Raw genomic sequence first — 18344 nt, forward strand, 5'->3', positions numbered from 1 at the left:
CCTTTTTCCTGTTTGGAGAACTTTAATGGTCCATGAAATATCAGAAGTCCATGAGTCACAAGATACGTTATTACAGATGAGGAAAAACAAATAAAATCTTGTAAATATAATAATCATAACATACTGCCTACGGAAATATATGGCATATTCAAGCATGTACATTAAAGTTCATAAACCCTTTCATGAACTTCTCCCAATTATCCGCTTAAGAGTATAGAGTGGACAATTATTCAATAAAGATTGCGTTGAGAAACTCTGAAATTAATCCACACTATTTTTTTTAATTAAATTGCTGAAACTGCACTGGTCCTACACTCGAGACACAGTAAACATTTCCAGCACGTTTATTTTCATACTTCACTTGACATCTATATATATATATATATATATATATATATACTAATAAAAAAAAAGAAAAATACAAGCAAGCAAGATGCAAAATATGATATAAAGCTGGTCATGACTAGAAAGTGTGTCAGCATACATTATGTACATATAAAGACTATAACATGTGAAATATGATGGAACCGCAAAAGCAAAGCTTGTAAACGGGGGTTCCAGGAAAAAATACCAATGTAAATTTGCTTTGTAATGGAGAATCTGAAATATGACTCATGACAAACTATGTAAAAAGCTTAAATAGCAAGGTACAAATATAAGAAGAAGTAAAAGAAAAGAAAAAGAAAAAGAACAAAACAAAAGAAAATGAATGTTCTGTCTTGAGTGCACTTCTGAATAAGACAGATAATCGTCATGGTAACTGCACACACCCCTCAGATCTCAGATGATGTGTTGCTGCGAGGGGGAAGGGGTAGGTGACCTTTGACTTTGAAAATATCTTTCATTATGACTTACATCATTACCATTTACACCAACTCCCTCTGGTTTCGATGTGGATATTAAGTGAATAATCACAGCATCGAAATCAATTTCAATTTCATTTCAATTTTGATTTTTCAAAAAATTAAGCGGATTGTTCTACATAGTCCCTCTCCAATAACGACCAAGTATAGATGCTGATATTAAAATTATCCGCATAACTGAGTTTCAAAAAAAAAATCATATTTTATATCTAGACCGATATATACTTTCGTGTCATGCATCGCAGCGATGTAAAAATGTTCTTCTGCTTTGAATTTAATTGAATATGCAAAGTATCTATTCGATGATTTTCCTGTTTATTAGTGTAACAATGGATTCAGCCAAGTTTTTCTGCAAACTTATACAAATTCCACTTTTAACGAATGTCCTAAACTTTTAAGAACTTTTCTAGGTAAAAAAAAAAAGATACATGTACTTATGTATCAGGCACGAGATAATCTTTTCCTCTTACGAGTTTACTAACAACCTTCATGATTTTTTTTCTTTCTTTCTTTTAGTCGATGTCTTGTGACAGATTTTAACGATTCACTGTAGATGCGATCGTGCTATTGTGTATCAAGAAAGTATACCTGTGTCAAACTTTACCATCAAACTTTGCTCTAGAACCTTTTATTGTTTTTCTCAAGAGAATAATAAATCTCCATCATTATATTTATATAAAAAACTTTTTACTTGTTACCCTGTGGTTATGTCCACTTTGATAAAGCTCACAGTGATTTGATTTCATCTTCTACTCGCTTGTCTTGGTGAGTCCTATCATTTTTCTGTCTAGGTAGTATGGATTCAGCTTCTCTTGATTGGAGCCAAACATTCCGTGGAGTGACATATCAGGGGAGTACTTGGAAGCCTCAGTCACCCTACCCAACGTCTCGGCCAGAGTACGAGTGTAGTGGGGCGAGTTGCCGCAGCACAATCCGACGTAGGAGATCTTCAGCTCTGCGCACTGGCGGGCGAATGTTTGGATATCGGTGCGAGAACACAAATGGATGTCCAAATCAAGCGGGAAGCATTTTTTCCCTGTTGCGAGACGCAAAAACAGACATAGAAAAGACATGAAATTACGGAATGGAGGGATATTCTGGTGGCACAACAACATGTCACACAAACTGACAACAAAACAAATCACCACTACAGTGATATCAAACTTAAAAGCAACAGAAAAAACCTTATTCTTCCCTCACCTCAAGAGGTGAGGGAAGACTCACTCCATCTTTTTTGAACGTGGGCCGAACAGGCCACACCCATTTTATACGAATGCATATTCATGACAATACGAACAAAACAAAACAAAACAAAACAAAACAAAACAACACAAACAAACTTAATTTTTTCCATAAATTTGTTCAATACAACCTTCGGGTTAAATGTACAGTATTCATTTATTATAAATTAGTGGATAAAGTGATAGACATGGTCGAATCCACGAAAATCTTGAGCTATGTATTAATAGTTTTAGTGCTCTGAGTGCTGATTGGTACAGATAATCCCGTGGCACTGTACACAATGTCCAAAGTCCCTGGAACAGAAAGGGCTAAACGAGATCGAAGACTGCATTAACGTTTTATCGCGTGAAGATCATTTTGATAATAGAGTTTTCTATAAAGAGGCATGGATAATATTTCATGAAAACGAATTTGTATAGATGGCATATCAAAATAGATGGAAAATGTCAACATTGCGGTGTAGATTAACATAATCTACGTGCGTTTATTGAGTGTGAAATCAACATGATTTTTTTTTCGCATCAGACAGATATAATTGAAATTGTGTATAATGTTTATTTTAACATAACAAGAATGTATTTGTTTAAAGCCTATAAGAAGACTTAATTAATTTTGTTTTTGACAATCACCTTTCGGTGTATGTTCAAATATACAGTGTTAAGAAATAAAACAGGAAAGAAGCCAACGGTTTCTTATTCTTTTTTAATTTCAGGATTTTTTTTTTCAAAGCATTAACACCATTTCCACTTTCTGTAGTGTGATATATTATGCTGAAATTATGAAAACAATAAATACCCTGTGGGGGTTTTAAAAAAAATGTGATCAACATGATATTATGTCCAAAGATTGTCTAAAGACGGTGGATATGGTCATATAATTTTGCGTAGTTGCACTCAAAATTGAAGTGATACTTTCCTTGTTGAGGTAATAGAACAAGCAGTTAGCCTAAAACAAGAACAACATAAACGTGCTAATTAAGTGTGTTATTCAAGCAATTCCATACTAAATCATGTACCTGAGGTAGCGTCAGTAAGGACCAGGAAAGTTGGTTCCTCTTCGCTCGTCCGGTAGGGCACGGGTAGAGCAGCCAGTGGTGCCTGTAGCATGATTGAGGAAGGTAGAAGAAAAATAAGGGTCAAAGGTTAAAGGTGAGAGAATATCTCGTGTTTTCCCTCTTTGGGGGTTTCTATACTTGCTAAGTTAGCCACTAAAATTTTGCTTCGTAATCACGGAAGATCATGACCGACTCGGGACAAGGAGTATTAAGACACAACCATTATGATACGATCACTAACATGTATCGTTCAACAATTCACTTCATTAAAGTTGCAACTAATTGATCGATTGATTCATTAATTTCAATGACTCGATTATAACCTGGTGTTGATTATGTCGGCCTGATGATTACAGGAGATTTGTAAATAGAATTTCCTAATGACGATCTAACTGACATTTATCATAATAACGATCATTATCATAGCCATGACATACGGGATGTTCAAGAGAATATATTACATAGTCTTCCTAAAGGAGCCTATTGGCCTCCCATCGTGTTAAGGTAAAGAAAATTATACTAACAACACAAAACATATCGTGTTAAGTTTTTAAGTAAACTAACTTGTTTGACTTCACTTCTGAAATTTACATAGGGTTTTGCTGCTATAAACTCCGTTTCAGAGATCCTTAAAGAAAGACTATACTCGCTCACCGCTCAAAAATTGCACGTGTTTTATGAGTCTACTTTAATTTCTAATGTAAACGAATATAGAAGCCCTTATTCAATGAAAATGTGTCCAGCCTCCAGATGAGGTGTTTTGTTTTGTTTTGTTTTGTGTTTTTTTTTGTTGTTGTTGTTGTTTTGTTTTGTTTGTTTGTTTGTTTGTTGTTGTTGTGTTTTTTTTTTGTTTTTTTTTTGGGGGGGGGAGACTTAATTCGACAGTGTGATTGGTCTCTCACTTATCAATATCATCTGCAGGTAATGTGAGACATGATTATGTACATGTACTACCTACCCCAATGTCACCGTTGGCGGCGTTCTGTAGCATCGGCATCATAGACCGTGGTCCCCGGAAGCAGTTGAAGCCCACCACATCCCCCCCTGCTGCCACGAGACGTCGCAGGGCATCGTTGAACTCCACTCCGTCCATTGTGCATGGTTTGCCCTCGTCGTTCTTGTTCAGGTGGATACCGAGAGTGATCACAGCCGGGACACCTTCCAGAAAGAGATGAAAAACTTCATTACCTCTCCCCCCAGAAAAATTCAATTTATGGTCACAAGTCACAACAAAAACCGTTACTTTGCATTACAACCTTTGGCCCTGACCCCTGATTTACACGCCTCGTTTTATTCAGTCGATTAATTGTCCATTGATCTATATCCTTCTACAAAGTTACAAGGTTATTAAATTGAGAACTTTTAGATCTAACTTACGAATAAATCAGTTATATTCTAGTCACATGTTGTATCCAGTATACTGACGTTATTACAAGTCAAATCCAGGTCGCTTCACTATTAAAGAGCGGTTTTGTTGTTGTTGTTGTTGTTGTTGTTGCACTCTTGATAATCTTGACTCCCAGTTGATGAGAGAGAGAGAAAGGAGGAAAGAAGCAGACAGGTGGAGTGGGGACAGGTTAGAGATTCCACAAACCTTTGCCATATTCCTTGATAGCTTGGAGCCCCAGAAGAGCTTCCCCGAAATGACCGAATGTTTCTCCGACGATAAAGTCAGCTCCCTCCTCCACAGCCCATTGGACTTGTTCCTTTAAAGAGGGAGGGGATCATAACAGTCATAACAATACCTTTGTTTGTGATGAACTTATCTATGTTAGAATAAATGATCTCAAAATGTCGATGAGGAAATAGCAATAATGACACAGTATCAGATCAAAGGAACAAATTCTTTTTGAATGTCTTTTGTCACTAGAATACCTTCACAAATAAAAGAATGAAACAAATTAATCGTACACTCTAATTATTTAAACACAGAGTGAAAAGCGAGAACTCTGTCTCTTCGAAACATATCACAAGTACTCAGAACTTGGTTTACCAGAGCAAAGGATGTTGTGGCTCATCCAGACCATTTTTTTCGTGTGTGTGTATGTGTGTCATTTGGCTCTTAGTCAATGCTGCTAAGACCTATGATTTGCTCAGTGCCAAAGGTCACTAGATTTCCATCAAAGTTGTAAGATTGTACAGTTAAAAAAGAAAATCGTTGCTTGCCGTCTTTAGAGGGTAAAGCCCGCCGCACACAAGCGACTTTGGATCTGAAATAAACAAGCGTATTTATTCTGAGGCTATTGTGATTGATTTTGGATCCAAAGTCTGTCAGTTGTGCGACCGAAAGTCGTATAGTATGTCTTAACTTTCAGCATGTTTCCATTTGACTGACCTACCTTAAACAGCATCTTTGTTTCAGAGATAGCCTCCTCGTCGTCGGGTTTGTACACAAATGTGTTGGAGATATCGCCACACATCAGCGTTCCGGTTTCGTCGGCGACCTCGCGGGCGATCTGGAGGGCGCGGCGGTTCTGCTTTTCGACATCGTCCTCACGTCCGACCAGCCTCATCTTAGAGCGATTACCATAGTACTATTCGTTGAAGGAAGAGAGCACATCTTGGTTAAAGTTTGAAAGGACAATCATCGATGTGCTGAATGAAAACCTTCTTAAACAACATATAACATTAATCTGCACAGCATAAATTCTGGAGATGAGTAACGTTATTAATCTTTGACATGAACAATCACATCAGAGACATAAAGTTTAATAAGTGAGGGTTAGCCTTGGTTAATAAAAACCCTTTAAGATAACGAACAGCGACATGTCACCTTCCTGTGCTAGGTTTGCTACGACGCTGCAAATCGCATATTATAGCGGCATGTTACGCCACTCATGAACTCGAGTATACACCTTCTACCTACCTAAATGAAGAAATACTTTGATATTTGGTCTATTATTTACAACAACTGCTTACCGTGAATGCTTGCACAACATCACTTCCGGCCCTGACAAAGTCTATGTACATCTGCCTGACTAGATCGGGATGGTCAACCACGACTTCGGGTACATAGGGACCGGCCTTCAGGTAGCCCTTGTGCTCAAAGGCGTAGAGATATCCCTCCGCGCAGATAACCGTTTCTCCGTCCCGGATCCTTTCCATTAATCCTGCGGTTAGAAATTTGAGCAACATGAAGTGTTACCATCATTTCATTCCCAACAGACAAGCACATTATGCTCATTTAACATGCAACCTCAACTATTATACACTCGACATGCATCCACACGCCGTCTAGTCGAGCATGAAGTCTTCATCTTGATTGGAGCCAACAGGTGGATAGGGTGATAAAAAGCACAGTAAAAAGTCTGTATCTATTGAAAAGAATACGATTTTGTATAACTGAAAAAACCGCTCTTGTATTCTATAAATCCATTATTCAGAGTAAATTCGATTATTGCAGCGTTGTATGGGGTAATCTGCGAAAAACGGATTCTGATAAGTTGCAAATTATTCAAAATAGAGTGTTGAAAACTGTCCTTTTGGTTGAATCAAGATACTCGACCTCAGCAATCTACAATCGTTTGTCATTAGATACTTTGGAAAAACGAAGATATAAACAATTACTACATGTTATGTATAAAATTTCTAATGGAATGCTTCCAGAATATGTTTTGCGAAATTTTGAAGAACATTTAACAAATTATTTTTTGAGAAACAGTGTGAAGAAATTATGCTGTGTAAGGTAAAAACAGAAGTCGGAAAAAGAACTCTTTCCTTTAGAGGTGTCCAATGTTGGAATAGGTTAACTTATGATCTGAAATGTAAGCTCTCTCTGTCCAGTTTCAAACAGATGTATATCTGTTGTAGCCTAAACAACTGCCCGGGATTTCACTTTCTCTCTCTCTCTCTCTCTCTCTCTCTCCCTGTCTCTACTTGATATTTTTTAAATAACATGTTTCTTGGGTATTTGCTCCGTTTTCCTTTTTTTGCTGTACTGTTTTAATGTTTCGGGGTTTTTTTTTGTTTTTTTGTTGCTATACCTGATACTTGTTCATTTCTTTATGGTTGTGTATTCACTTTGTATGTATTTCTGCTATGTTTATATTGTTCACGGATTTGCAGAAGAACAGCTTTGCTGAAGCAAATTGCCGTGATTAAATAAAAAAAAATCAACTGAAACTGGAGCACACAATCAAACATGCATGTCTGTACAAAATATGTGAAATACTATTATATTATTGTAATGAATTCTCCCTCCTTTTTTCAGAAATATTTGTACGTTAACGATAACGCTGTAGCCAATATATTCATATTTTCCTCTCCTTTCGTAAAGGCATACGAGCCGTCACTCATTGTATACTTTTACGTGGTAATATCCTGTATATTCATATTATTTTCTCCAATATGCATTGAAGTTTATTTTGTTTCTTTATCTTATGCTTTCTCTTCGTGTTTGAAGAATATTAGAGTCTTAGGATATTTTTCCTCCATGTACTTTTCATGTCTGTATACTTATCTATTTCGTTTGTCAATCTACGTGATCCCTTATGGAGGATACACACACACGCACACACACACACACACACATACTTTTTTTTTGTTTTTCAACGATGTTTATTCTGTTCCATTCAAAGTAATAGAAAAAAAATAACAATTTTCATTTGCTACAATTGAAATGACGAAAATATACATTTGTGATCATAATAGCAAATTTGCTATTGCTGTACATAATGACATAACAAAAATTACATTTTCATGAACAATTATCAATTTACATACAGTCACTTCCCCTATGCTCTCAAAAAAACTGTTTAAATTTAACAGTGATAATTCAATTCTTCTAGCATTAATCTTAATAATCATCCAAATGAATTATGCAGCAAAATTATACAGTAATAAATAATGAAACCATATTATTTATCAACCAATACCCGCCCACCTACTAACTCATATCCCTTACTGAGTCCCTATGACCACCCCCACCAGTTCCCTCCCTTCCTGTTTCCTCCCCCACCCCTATCTGTACACATGCAACACACAAACAAACACAAACACACCCATACACACACACACATACACATGCACCTAATTTGGTTAACTGCTCTTGCCTACACATCACAATATAGTAAATATAGTTATATAATCAGCCCGCCAACAGGCTGACAGGAACGCATGGGAAAGGAGGGGGAGAAAATACAACACAACACAAGAGAAAAAAGAAGAAGAAGAAGAAGAGGAGGAGGAATGAAGGAAAGGAAAAAATGAAGAAAAGAAAGAGTGGAATACTATGGAAACATTACTATTTTCATAAAAGTCACAGACGTTGCACGTAGATTCAGACTGGTTTATTCAACGAAGTCTCAAAATATTCCCATTTTTGTAAATGTACATGTAGCTTCCCAGCCTTGGTCGCAAGGATTTTTTCCTCATTTATTAATTCAACAATAATCTTTTGCATCTTTTCTCCAGTGGGTAGCTTATTTCTCGTTCCAGATTTAAAAATGATGTATTTTATTAAAATAATCAAAGTATTTACACATTTTGATCTGTTTGAATAGCCAGAGATTCCCCCAAATATATCTCTCCAATCCATATTCCTTAACTCATTTATATCAAAATAATTAATTATGAATTCCCATAACGGTTTCACTTTAACACAGTGTAAAAATAAGTGCAGATAAGTTTCCGGCTCATGTTGGCAGAAGGAACAAAGGCTGTCTGTTACAAAACCAAACTTCATTAAACGCTCCTTAGTGTAAACTACGCCATGTAACATCATAAATTGAAATTCTCTATATTTTCTTATCAATGTACACTTACTCGGTTTGATAAAACAGATCTTTTATTTCTTTGTTTGTATAATCATAGCTACTGTGGTCATCTTTAATTTGTAAAACATAAGATGACTGTAAATCTTCCACCATAGCCTCATATATTTTTCTCGATTTTAAAACTTGCAAATTTACTCTCTGACCAGAAAAAAATAAATTTTAAATCAAAGTTTGTGGAATCAACTTGCTGAAGTGTACCTGCTCTCATAGAGTCCTTCCATTTCTGGGGTATAGCATTAAATATATCATTCAGTTTAAGCAATTCTTCTACCTTAAAACCAAGACCCAAGCTTTGAAAATGTGACTGAGATCTCAAATGACCGTTATCTAATATATCTTGTATTGTAATTATTCCTGCATCAAATAAATCTCTATGAAAAAACATCCTACCTGCTATGCATACACTCCTATTACTAAATATTATTAGATTTACAACCTCATTTTCCAATTGTCTATATTTATAGATATCAAGCCAAACCTTCAATATTTCCGAATAAAAAGGTGGTACATTATCTGTCATAACAGATGAATCAAAGTCACACATAAACAGGAATCTACCTCCTACTGTACTAAAACAGAAGTCAAAAAATAATTTCCACCCAACTTCTTTTTCTCCATATAGAAGGCGTTTTAGCCACATAATACGTTGTGCCTTAACAAATAACCGAAAGTTCGTCATTCTTAAACCCCCAAACTCATAATCTTGATAGATAATATTTCTCTTTATACGGTCTTTGCCATGCCATAAGAAATCAAAGGTAATTTTTTCGACTTCTGAAAATACCCACTGAGGAACAACAATAAGTGATGCTACATAATTTAATTTTGACAAGGCGAATGTTTTCATAAGATGTATTTTCCCCATAAGTGTTAAATCTCTTTCTTTCCACCATCCTAAAAGACTTTTTATCTTACTTAATATTTCTTTAAAATTTAAATTCTCTTTTGCCTTAACATCTAAGGAAAAATAAATTCCTAATATTTTGATTTCTTGGACAAAATTCCCAAACAAATGAATATTTGGCCTATCTTTTTCCTTCCCAAGCCATAAGAAATTAGTCTTCCCTTTATTTATTTTGAGACCACTTATTTTCCCAAATTCATCAAATAAAAATTGTAACCTTTTAATTGAACCCTCATCTTTCACAAACAAAGAAATATCATCCGCGTATAAAATTTGTTTTATTTCATTTTGACCAAATTTAATTCCATTAATATCCTTATCTTTTCTAATAGCTCCAGCTAAAGTTTCCATAGCTAATAAAAATATATATGGAGACAGAGGATCACCCTGCCTCACACCCCGTTTGATATTAAAGTACCCCGTTGAGTTTCCACCGTTCATAACACAGCTACTGATATCCGTGTACAAGACTTTAACCCAAAATTGAAATGAATTCCCGAAACCAAATAATTGCAGAATTTTAAATAAAAAGATATGCGCTACCGAATCAAATGCTTTCTCAAAGTCCACCGCAACTAGATAACCGCAAGGATGTTCCAATGCATGAAAAAGAATGTCATCTATTATTCTTACCGCTTCTCCGATATTTCTGTTTTTCATATAGCCTACTTGATCATAATGAATAATTTCCGGTAACACCTTTTGAATCCTTTTAGCTAATATTTTTGATAAAATCTTATAGTCAACATTTAACAAAGTAATAGGTCTATTATTCTGAACATACATACCATCTTTACCTTCCTTCTCTATAAATGTAATTACTCCTTGCTTTTGAGATGTAGACAGTTCCCCCCTATTATATGCCTCATTTAGCGTTTCAACTAAAATATCTCCTAAAACTGGCCAAAAAGTATTATAAAACTCCACAGTAAATCCATCATTTCCCGGAGACTTATTAACTTTCATTTCCTTCAAAACTTCATAACATTCATTTTTAGTTACTTCACCTTCACATAAATTTCTACTTTCTTCATTTAATTTGGGAATACCAGATAAAAACATCAACTTTTCATCTTCAAGAATATCACAAACAGAATACAATTTTTCATAAAATGTTCTAATAATTTTCAAAATCTCATTTTTATCTGACACTATTTCTTTCTTTTCATTGTATACTTCTTTAATAACACTTTTCCTTTTCTTAGATTTCAACAACTGTTCAAAATACTGTGTTTTCTGTTCTCCCTCTTCATACCACTCTGCTCTTGACCTGATTCTCAGACCTTGGCGAGAATAATCATACAAATTGTTTAGTGCTGTTTTTTTTCTCTTCAATTTCATCCGTTATGAATTTTACAGGTAAAGTCAATAATTGAGTTTGTAAATGACTTATTTCTGATTCTAACTTTTCTATTTCCTTTCTCCTTTGTTTTGCCTTCTCCTTCGAATAATTAATTATAATATTTCTCATTTTCATCTTTAAAAAATCCCAAAAAAGTAATATATCCTGGATTTCTGGAATCAATTGTTCCCTTAATTGATAAATTTTCTCATTCAACATATTAACAAACTCAAGATCTGCACATAAACTATTATTAAATTTCCAATAAGATTTACCAAATGAAAATTTATCTGCTAGATTCTTAAGTTGTAACAAAATACAAGAATGATCAGGTGTAATTGACGTAATGATATCGCACTTATTAACCAAATTAAGTGCATTAGAGGAAAAAAACCAATAGTCTAAACGACTTTGAACGATTGGCCACTTTTGCCTAAAAGTAAATTCCCTTTTATCCGGGTTTCTTTTTCGCCACACATCTTCTAGCTCATACTTTCTCAAAAATTCTTCCAATTTCTCATTAAACTTAGTTTTTATAATATTCTTTTGCCCCATATAATCTAATTTTCCATTCATGAGTAAATTGAAATCTCCCCCAAAAACTACGAGCTGAGAAGGATCATACAATTCCGCTATCTTAGTATTTAGCTTATCCAAAAATTCAAACTGTGTTTTTTCTTTATCTCTAGTTGGGAAATAACAATTACCTACTAATATTTTCACGCTTCTCAGTTCTCCCTTCAATAATATATAACGCCCATCTTTATCTAATAAAACATTCTCAAATTTAAACTTTAAATTTGGGGATAACAAAACTAAAGTTCCCCTACTATGGTTTGATCCATGGCTGAAAAACATTGAGCCATCCCACTCTGAGCTCCACCTTTCCTCTACATCAGCAGTACTATAAGTTTCTTGAAGAAAAACAATGTCACTTCCTTTGCTTTCACACCATGCAAAAATGTTATTCCTCTTAGCCCTATCCCTTATTCCCCGAACATTCAAAGAAATTAACGTAAGATGCTCATTTGTTTCAATTATATAACAAGATTCTCATTATGAATGATAAAGCGTGCATTGGCACAAGACATGAATAATACAAAGACCTTTCCCATGCGTTCCCGTTCAGGCCTCTCCAAGAATTTCAAAAGAGTTGTGAGTACAAAGAGAGCACAGATGATTTGTATAATACACATACACACACACACACACACACACACACTATAAATAAATACAGAATATAGATAAAAGAAAACCCTGTCAAGTGTATTGCGTAGAGCTAACATTTTTTTTAAAATTTTGTTTTCAACAAAAATAGGGGGGAGGACTAGAAAATGTAACAAAAGAGACTTCTGTTACATTTTCTAGTGCTTCCCCTCCTTTTTTTAATGTAAGCTCCGAGCAGTACAATCGACAGGACTTTTTACGAATACACCATGGGCATGATGGGGCATGTGGTAGTCAGTCTCCTCGTTCTGGTCACTGGAATACGAGACATTGTCATGAATTTTCATCAATTTTGTCTTGCCGTTGGGTAATGAGGTTAAAGTAAAGGATTGCAATAATTCCTGTTTAACCCTAGCTGGACGTGTATTACATGCAACCATCTCCGGCTTCCTAAAGGAGTGTCAGATTGTATATGATATTGCCTCGATTCGGAGTCATATAAGTAAGTTTTGGGGTCCTTATGTTTTTGTAAATGGTCTGTAAATGTTTACAGTGTCAATAGAAACAACAAACTCTGGCCCATATGTCCAATTGAATCCAATTTTTTTAAGCAAAAAATCAGACAAAAAAGAAGTGTAGAGAGTTTATGGAAAGCGGTTGCAGAATAAGAACTTTTTAACTTTAAAGTTTTGCGTGTTTCAATTTACCATCATGGATTCTTTTATTCACTTGAATGAAACGCATTTAAATCCTATTCACTGCAACAACAACAACAACAACAACAACAAAATACACGATCATGAATTCTAATGTCAATTTCCTCCTGAATTCAATATGTTTACTTAAAAACAAACGCATCCCTGAAAAAAACCCCAACGAAAACAGATCTTCTCAAACACCAACGTCACATAATAACGCTTAATTTGATAAGCATGCCATAACATCACCGACCTATTATGAATACCTATTTTTTGTAAGGACATATTTTATAAACAAGATGTAGAGCTGCACAAAGGCGTTGATAAAAATTGTCTGATACCAAATTCGAGTTATCAAAGGTATAAACTTGATTGAAATACAAGTGATTTCAAATAAGATGTAGTCCCTTCTGCCGGTCTGCACGTAAAACACATGAGCATAAACAGTTCATACTATATCCTATAATAAGTAGAATGTACATGTTGGTCTGCTTAAATGCAAAATGACAACAGTGTTGAAAAAGAAGACAACTCTTGTATACAGAAGGAATGGATAAATCTACATACCTTTCGAAGATGGCATTGTGCATAACGCTTTTCACCCTGTAAGATTATGTGAACGTCTTTGTTTTTCCTCTTATTTTGTGAAAAACGAGGAGTACGAAGTCGCTCAAATGCAGAGACTATTTTTTAAGCTTAGATCGTAACCAACCGTTTACTAGCGAATGGCATGCTTGCGCGCAGTGGTTGATATAGATGTGCAAACGATTTTTTTTTCTCTAGCTGCAGCCAACTATATCAGTGATATTAATGAGCGGTGGAATCTGGTGGTACACGGGGTCGCGGATGTGGGGGGGGGGGGTAGGGAGTTGGGAGCTGCAGCCCTTGTCCCTCAACAATTTGATCTAAAACTAGATAATGATTTAAACAAATCACACACACACACACACACACACACACACACACACACATGCAGAAGACAACAACGGCCCGACGTTTTATCCCGTCGAACCGCTATGCACCCTGTAAGATTATGTGTACGTCTTTGTTTTTCCTCTTATTTTGTGAAAACGCGGAGTAAGAAATCGCTCAAATGCAGAGATTATGCCTAACTTAGATCGTATCCAACCAACCGCTCTCTATAGCGAATGGCATGCTTGCGCGCAATGGTTGATATAAGATGTGCAAACGATACAAAATCCTTTTTTTTTTTCTTTGGTTGCAGTCAGCCATTAAGTAAATATCAATGAACTGTGGAATCGGGTGGTACGCGGGGTCGGGTAGGGGTGGGGAGTTAGGAGCTACAGCCCCCCCCCCCTCGAACCATTTGTCCTAAAACTAAATAATGATTTAAACAAATATCACACAGAGAACACAAAAACTGTTTTTCCTGTCGAACAAAGAACGTGACCTAGGTGGAGGGGATGAAAGAAGGGGGTATTGAACCATTACCCAGCCAAACACGAGAATTCACACTCCCCTAAACACAAACTATCGAGAAAAAAAAAACGTCCACAGGTCCCTTGCCTCTACATGCAGTCACCCTCTCTTTGTGAAGAGCGAATATATCTCATAATAAATGCAAGCGATGCCTTTTACGGTATATTACCTTATTTTACCTTATTTAATTTGTACTATGCATATGTACGTATCTAAAAAATACAATTACGCTTTCTTCATTTTGTTACTCATTATCACATGTATTTTGTTAATTTACGTTTTTGCAGTTGTTTCAAATATTATGTTCTGCTTGTACATTGTCTATACTCTTCTCTGTTTACTTGATGGAAATGAAAATAAATTTTGAACTTTGTATTCTTTGTTATTGAACCTACATGGCCCCTTGCCAAGGACATAATAAGGAAATGCTGAGCAAGCGATTAAAACGTTAAACAACATTTCTGCAGACCCTGGAGGCCACGACATCATTCTCGAACATTCCCTTTTCTAGCTCAGCCAATTGATAAAACATATTTTGAACACTTCCGTAGATCGTATGGCGCCATTTGTCTGGTTTGCGTGCCGCTTCCTGACTGTTGCTACACACGTAGTCCCGGACGTCCCGGACACGGGGCGAACAAGGACGGTGTCGAAATCCCCCTTCCTTCAGTGTGTACTTAGGACACACCATTCACCAGTTTTCCACTCTGCTCATTGCCAGGAGAGAAGCGAATTCTTTTACGTGCATGAGTTTTGACTTTCTCACAGACAGCACCTCCATTTCATATGTCCTAACCTCCACAACGTTGTTTTCATTCCAGTGTTCCACGTCTGCATATACAAACTTAGTTTTTTTAGTGGAACACTCTTTTTCGTCGTTATGACGACTTACTTTTTTGTTACCATGACAAAAAGTGCTTTGGGTTCGAGTTTCTTCAGTTTGTCTCCCTCTACAAATGAAAATTTGTTAAGATCGCAACTGCTGATCTGTAAATTAACAAACATGTCGGAAGTGTGCTTTGTTTGTTTTTTTTTTATATCATTTGTGCATATAGTTTGTATTGTATTTGACGAACTGTCCTTATCAGATGAATAAAAGTCAAATTGACACTTGAAAAAACAAACAAACAAACAAACCGTAGGTCCATGGTCCTATCGGCGCCGCGGCGCTCCGGTGGGACAAGGTGTTTTGCCTCTTACTGGCCTGAAAACACTCAGTAATTTAAAAGTATTGTTTACCATTTGGAGCAGTGTTTGAGTTGTCACATTTGCATATGTGTAGGTCAGTTGTATCACAAAACATCCTACCATATGAAGATTTTGCAATAAAGCGCACAATACAAGGACATATCACTATTTTTCTCAGTAAACCACAACTGTAGACGGTTTACTCTATAAACAGTTTCATTATAACTATTGTTCACATTTTGTATATTTAACAATACTTAACACCGATTACATTGATTAACATTTTTACATTGGTTGTTTCTATTCCTAACTCACATCTTAGAAATATATTTTGAAGCCTTAAAGCTGGGTTTTTGTTTCATCTGCGAATGGTAAATAATGCCTTTAAACTTACTAGACTCTCTGGGACTCAAACCCGAGCCATGTGATTGCAAGGTTTCAAGATACTTAGAAATTTCATTATGTATGGTTTTATTCTTTTCATTGATTGATTGTTATTGTTACGATGATGTTACTGCCGGACTGTCATTTTTTACCAGTCACCTACCATATTTCATCTCTGTATCGAAATGTAGGTGGGTGTGTCGCATATTTTGACACGTTCATGTACATGTATAATGCCCAACGCCAGTGTCGTATTGCTGTATATTGCGTGTGTTTCTAAAATGTGTATTATGTATGTGTGCATGTGTCTGTGTGAGTATATTTGCGTATGTGATCTTGTGTTGTATCACTGCATGTGGTACGAGTGTGTGCTCGAGTGTGTATTGTGTGTAAGCGTGTGTGTGTGCGTGTGCGTGTGTCTGTGATAGTGTGCGTTTGTGTGTAAATGTGTGTGTGTGCGTGTGTGTGCGTGTGTGTGTGTGTGAGTGTGCAGTGTCTGAACTGTGGGTTTGACTTAGTGCCTGATGCTGTATGGGGTTGCTGAAAACTGCGTGTTTGAGTCTTGTGTGTATTGATTTTGATTGGTGTGAATAGTGGGCAGCATATAGGCCTACTCTAAAAACTCAGCATTTTTAAAAGAATTTTGCATTTGTATCCTGGTCCGGCAGTCCTTTTGTCCTAAATCTGTGGGAAAATGTTTTTATTGTTTTTTTATGTTGTCTTTTTTACAGTATCCCCTGTGCAGGAAATTGCATTGTTTTACACAGGACTTTGATGTTAAACAGCTTTTAGCTGATCGTTTTTAATCCTGTATAGATATGATTCAATAAATGAATAAATAAATACTTTAGCATGCTACCATTAGTACCAATTATTTCGAAAAGTCTCCGCCATGTTGAACGTTGCGTATCAATACCCATTAGCATCTCCTCCACCCCCCCCCCCCCATTGCCCCCAAAGATCTATAAACTTCCATTGCCTTGCAACAATAGGACTCCTGAATCATCTTCTGACTGATGAAGTCCTGCCTGGGTATTTTATTAAGCTCACTCGTATAAGAAGTATTCAATGCAAAAAAAAATAAATAAATAAATAAAAAAACACTTGCCTTAAGCCACAGGTGTAACCTTTGCAATATTCCAGAGAATGCAAACCAAAATGCCTGCAAAGTGTTACTAGTTTCGCTTAAATGCTATGTAAAGGATTGATTTACATGGTAGAACCAGGCCCATTAATAATAGTAGAGAGAAGTATGCGATATTGCAATAGTATAGTATTTCGTTCTCCCACAATATTGAGAGTGAACACAGCATCCATTGCCAAGTGCTGCTTGCTCGTTGTGCTTCGTGTAGTGGAGTGGATTCCATAGATTAGCGTTCGAGATTGATTCAAATGGGATCGACGCGAGGGCGCCAACATTGTGTTGCAAATCTGTGCGGCAATTATTTCGACGGGAATTTGCACACAGCTTACATTGATTCAAAACAGCCTCTCCATTTTTGGATTATGAACACCGGGGATATAAAAAGTTCTTTATTCGTGTATTCTGTTTTGATACGGTGTCTGAACTTCTTTTTGTTGTAACTATACTTATTTGTTCACGTTCCGCGAATAGTTGTAAACATTGCTGATAACCTTTGGAGCATAACCATAGTATTTGGTGATGATTGTGTTCTCATTATCTGGGACCACTCGTGTTGTAAACTTTGATTGTCATTAAACTGAAGTGGGCTTCGCCGTGACTTACCTTAGGGGTGAGGAGGTTATCCTCAGGTTCTCTGTTTTATTTGTTTGTTTGGATGGTTGGTTGTGTTTTGAATGACATCTCCGTATAAAGCTCTTATTTATCCCACCTACTCCATGTGTGTGTTAATTACTCAAGTCCCGCTGGCCACACGTTTATGTTGGGTCCTATCATAGAGCTGATGCAGCTCTAAGGGTCCTATACTGTTAATTGCACTGTAAGGTGTCTGTCCAACGAGAGTTGAACGGAGGGTGAGCTTGCTGTTTTTGCTTAATGAAGTCTTCCAAAAGCAGGACTTGATGATATTCCTGCCAAGTGAATCTCTTTCGTTCTCATTCTCTCTCAGCATCCCCTGCTAGAAAGAACAGTGTTCCACAGTGTGAGAAACACAGTGTGTACAACACAGTGTGTACACAGTGTGAAATCCCTTCACACGGTTAAATTCGAGCGTTTTAACGATGTGAGTCATCAATTCACAGTGTGAAACAAACATCAGTATGTGAACATTCTGTGAAAACCACACCACAGTGTGAAATCTCTTCAC

At 36.2% G+C, this 18344-nt stretch overlaps 1 protein-coding gene across 1 annotated transcript; it reads right to left on the reverse strand.

Moving 5' to 3' along the window:
* Positions 1 to 1612: 1612 nt before the first annotated feature.
* On the reverse strand, positions 1613 to 13627 carry LOC139731152 (betaine--homocysteine S-methyltransferase 1-like). Its single transcript, XM_071642036.1, has 7 exons — positions 13612 to 13627; positions 6079 to 6269; positions 5499 to 5693; positions 4754 to 4865; positions 4118 to 4317; positions 3121 to 3202; positions 1613 to 1899 (listed from the first exon to the last, which is right to left on the reverse strand). The coding sequence occupies exons 1-7, from the start codon at positions 13625 to 13627 to the stop codon at positions 1613 to 1615; spliced, it is 1083 nt and encodes a 360-aa protein (XP_071498137.1).
* Positions 13628 to 18344: the final 4717 nt, after the last annotated feature.

Source organism: Diadema antillarum, unplaced genomic scaffold (assembly GCF_040938485.1).
Source record: "Diadema antillarum isolate AM-2024a unplaced genomic scaffold, OU_Dant_1.0 scf00000022, whole genome shotgun sequence".
Classification (NCBI taxonomy): Eukaryota; Metazoa; Echinodermata; class Echinoidea; order Diadematoida; family Diadematidae; genus Diadema; species Diadema antillarum.

What these genes read in the sequence shown, in the direction of transcription:
- LOC139731152 (XM_071642036.1), bottom strand. An exon ending in CCGCCAACGGTGACATTGGG is followed by an intron (nt 3,203 to 4,117) that starts GTAGGTAGTACA and finishes ATCATGCTACAG; the next exon opens with GCACCACTGGCTGCTCTACC. An exon ending in CCTTACTGACGCTACCTCAG is followed by an intron (nt 1,900 to 3,120) that starts GTACATGATTTA and finishes GTCTCGCAACAG; the next exon opens with GGAAAAAATGCTTCCCGCTT.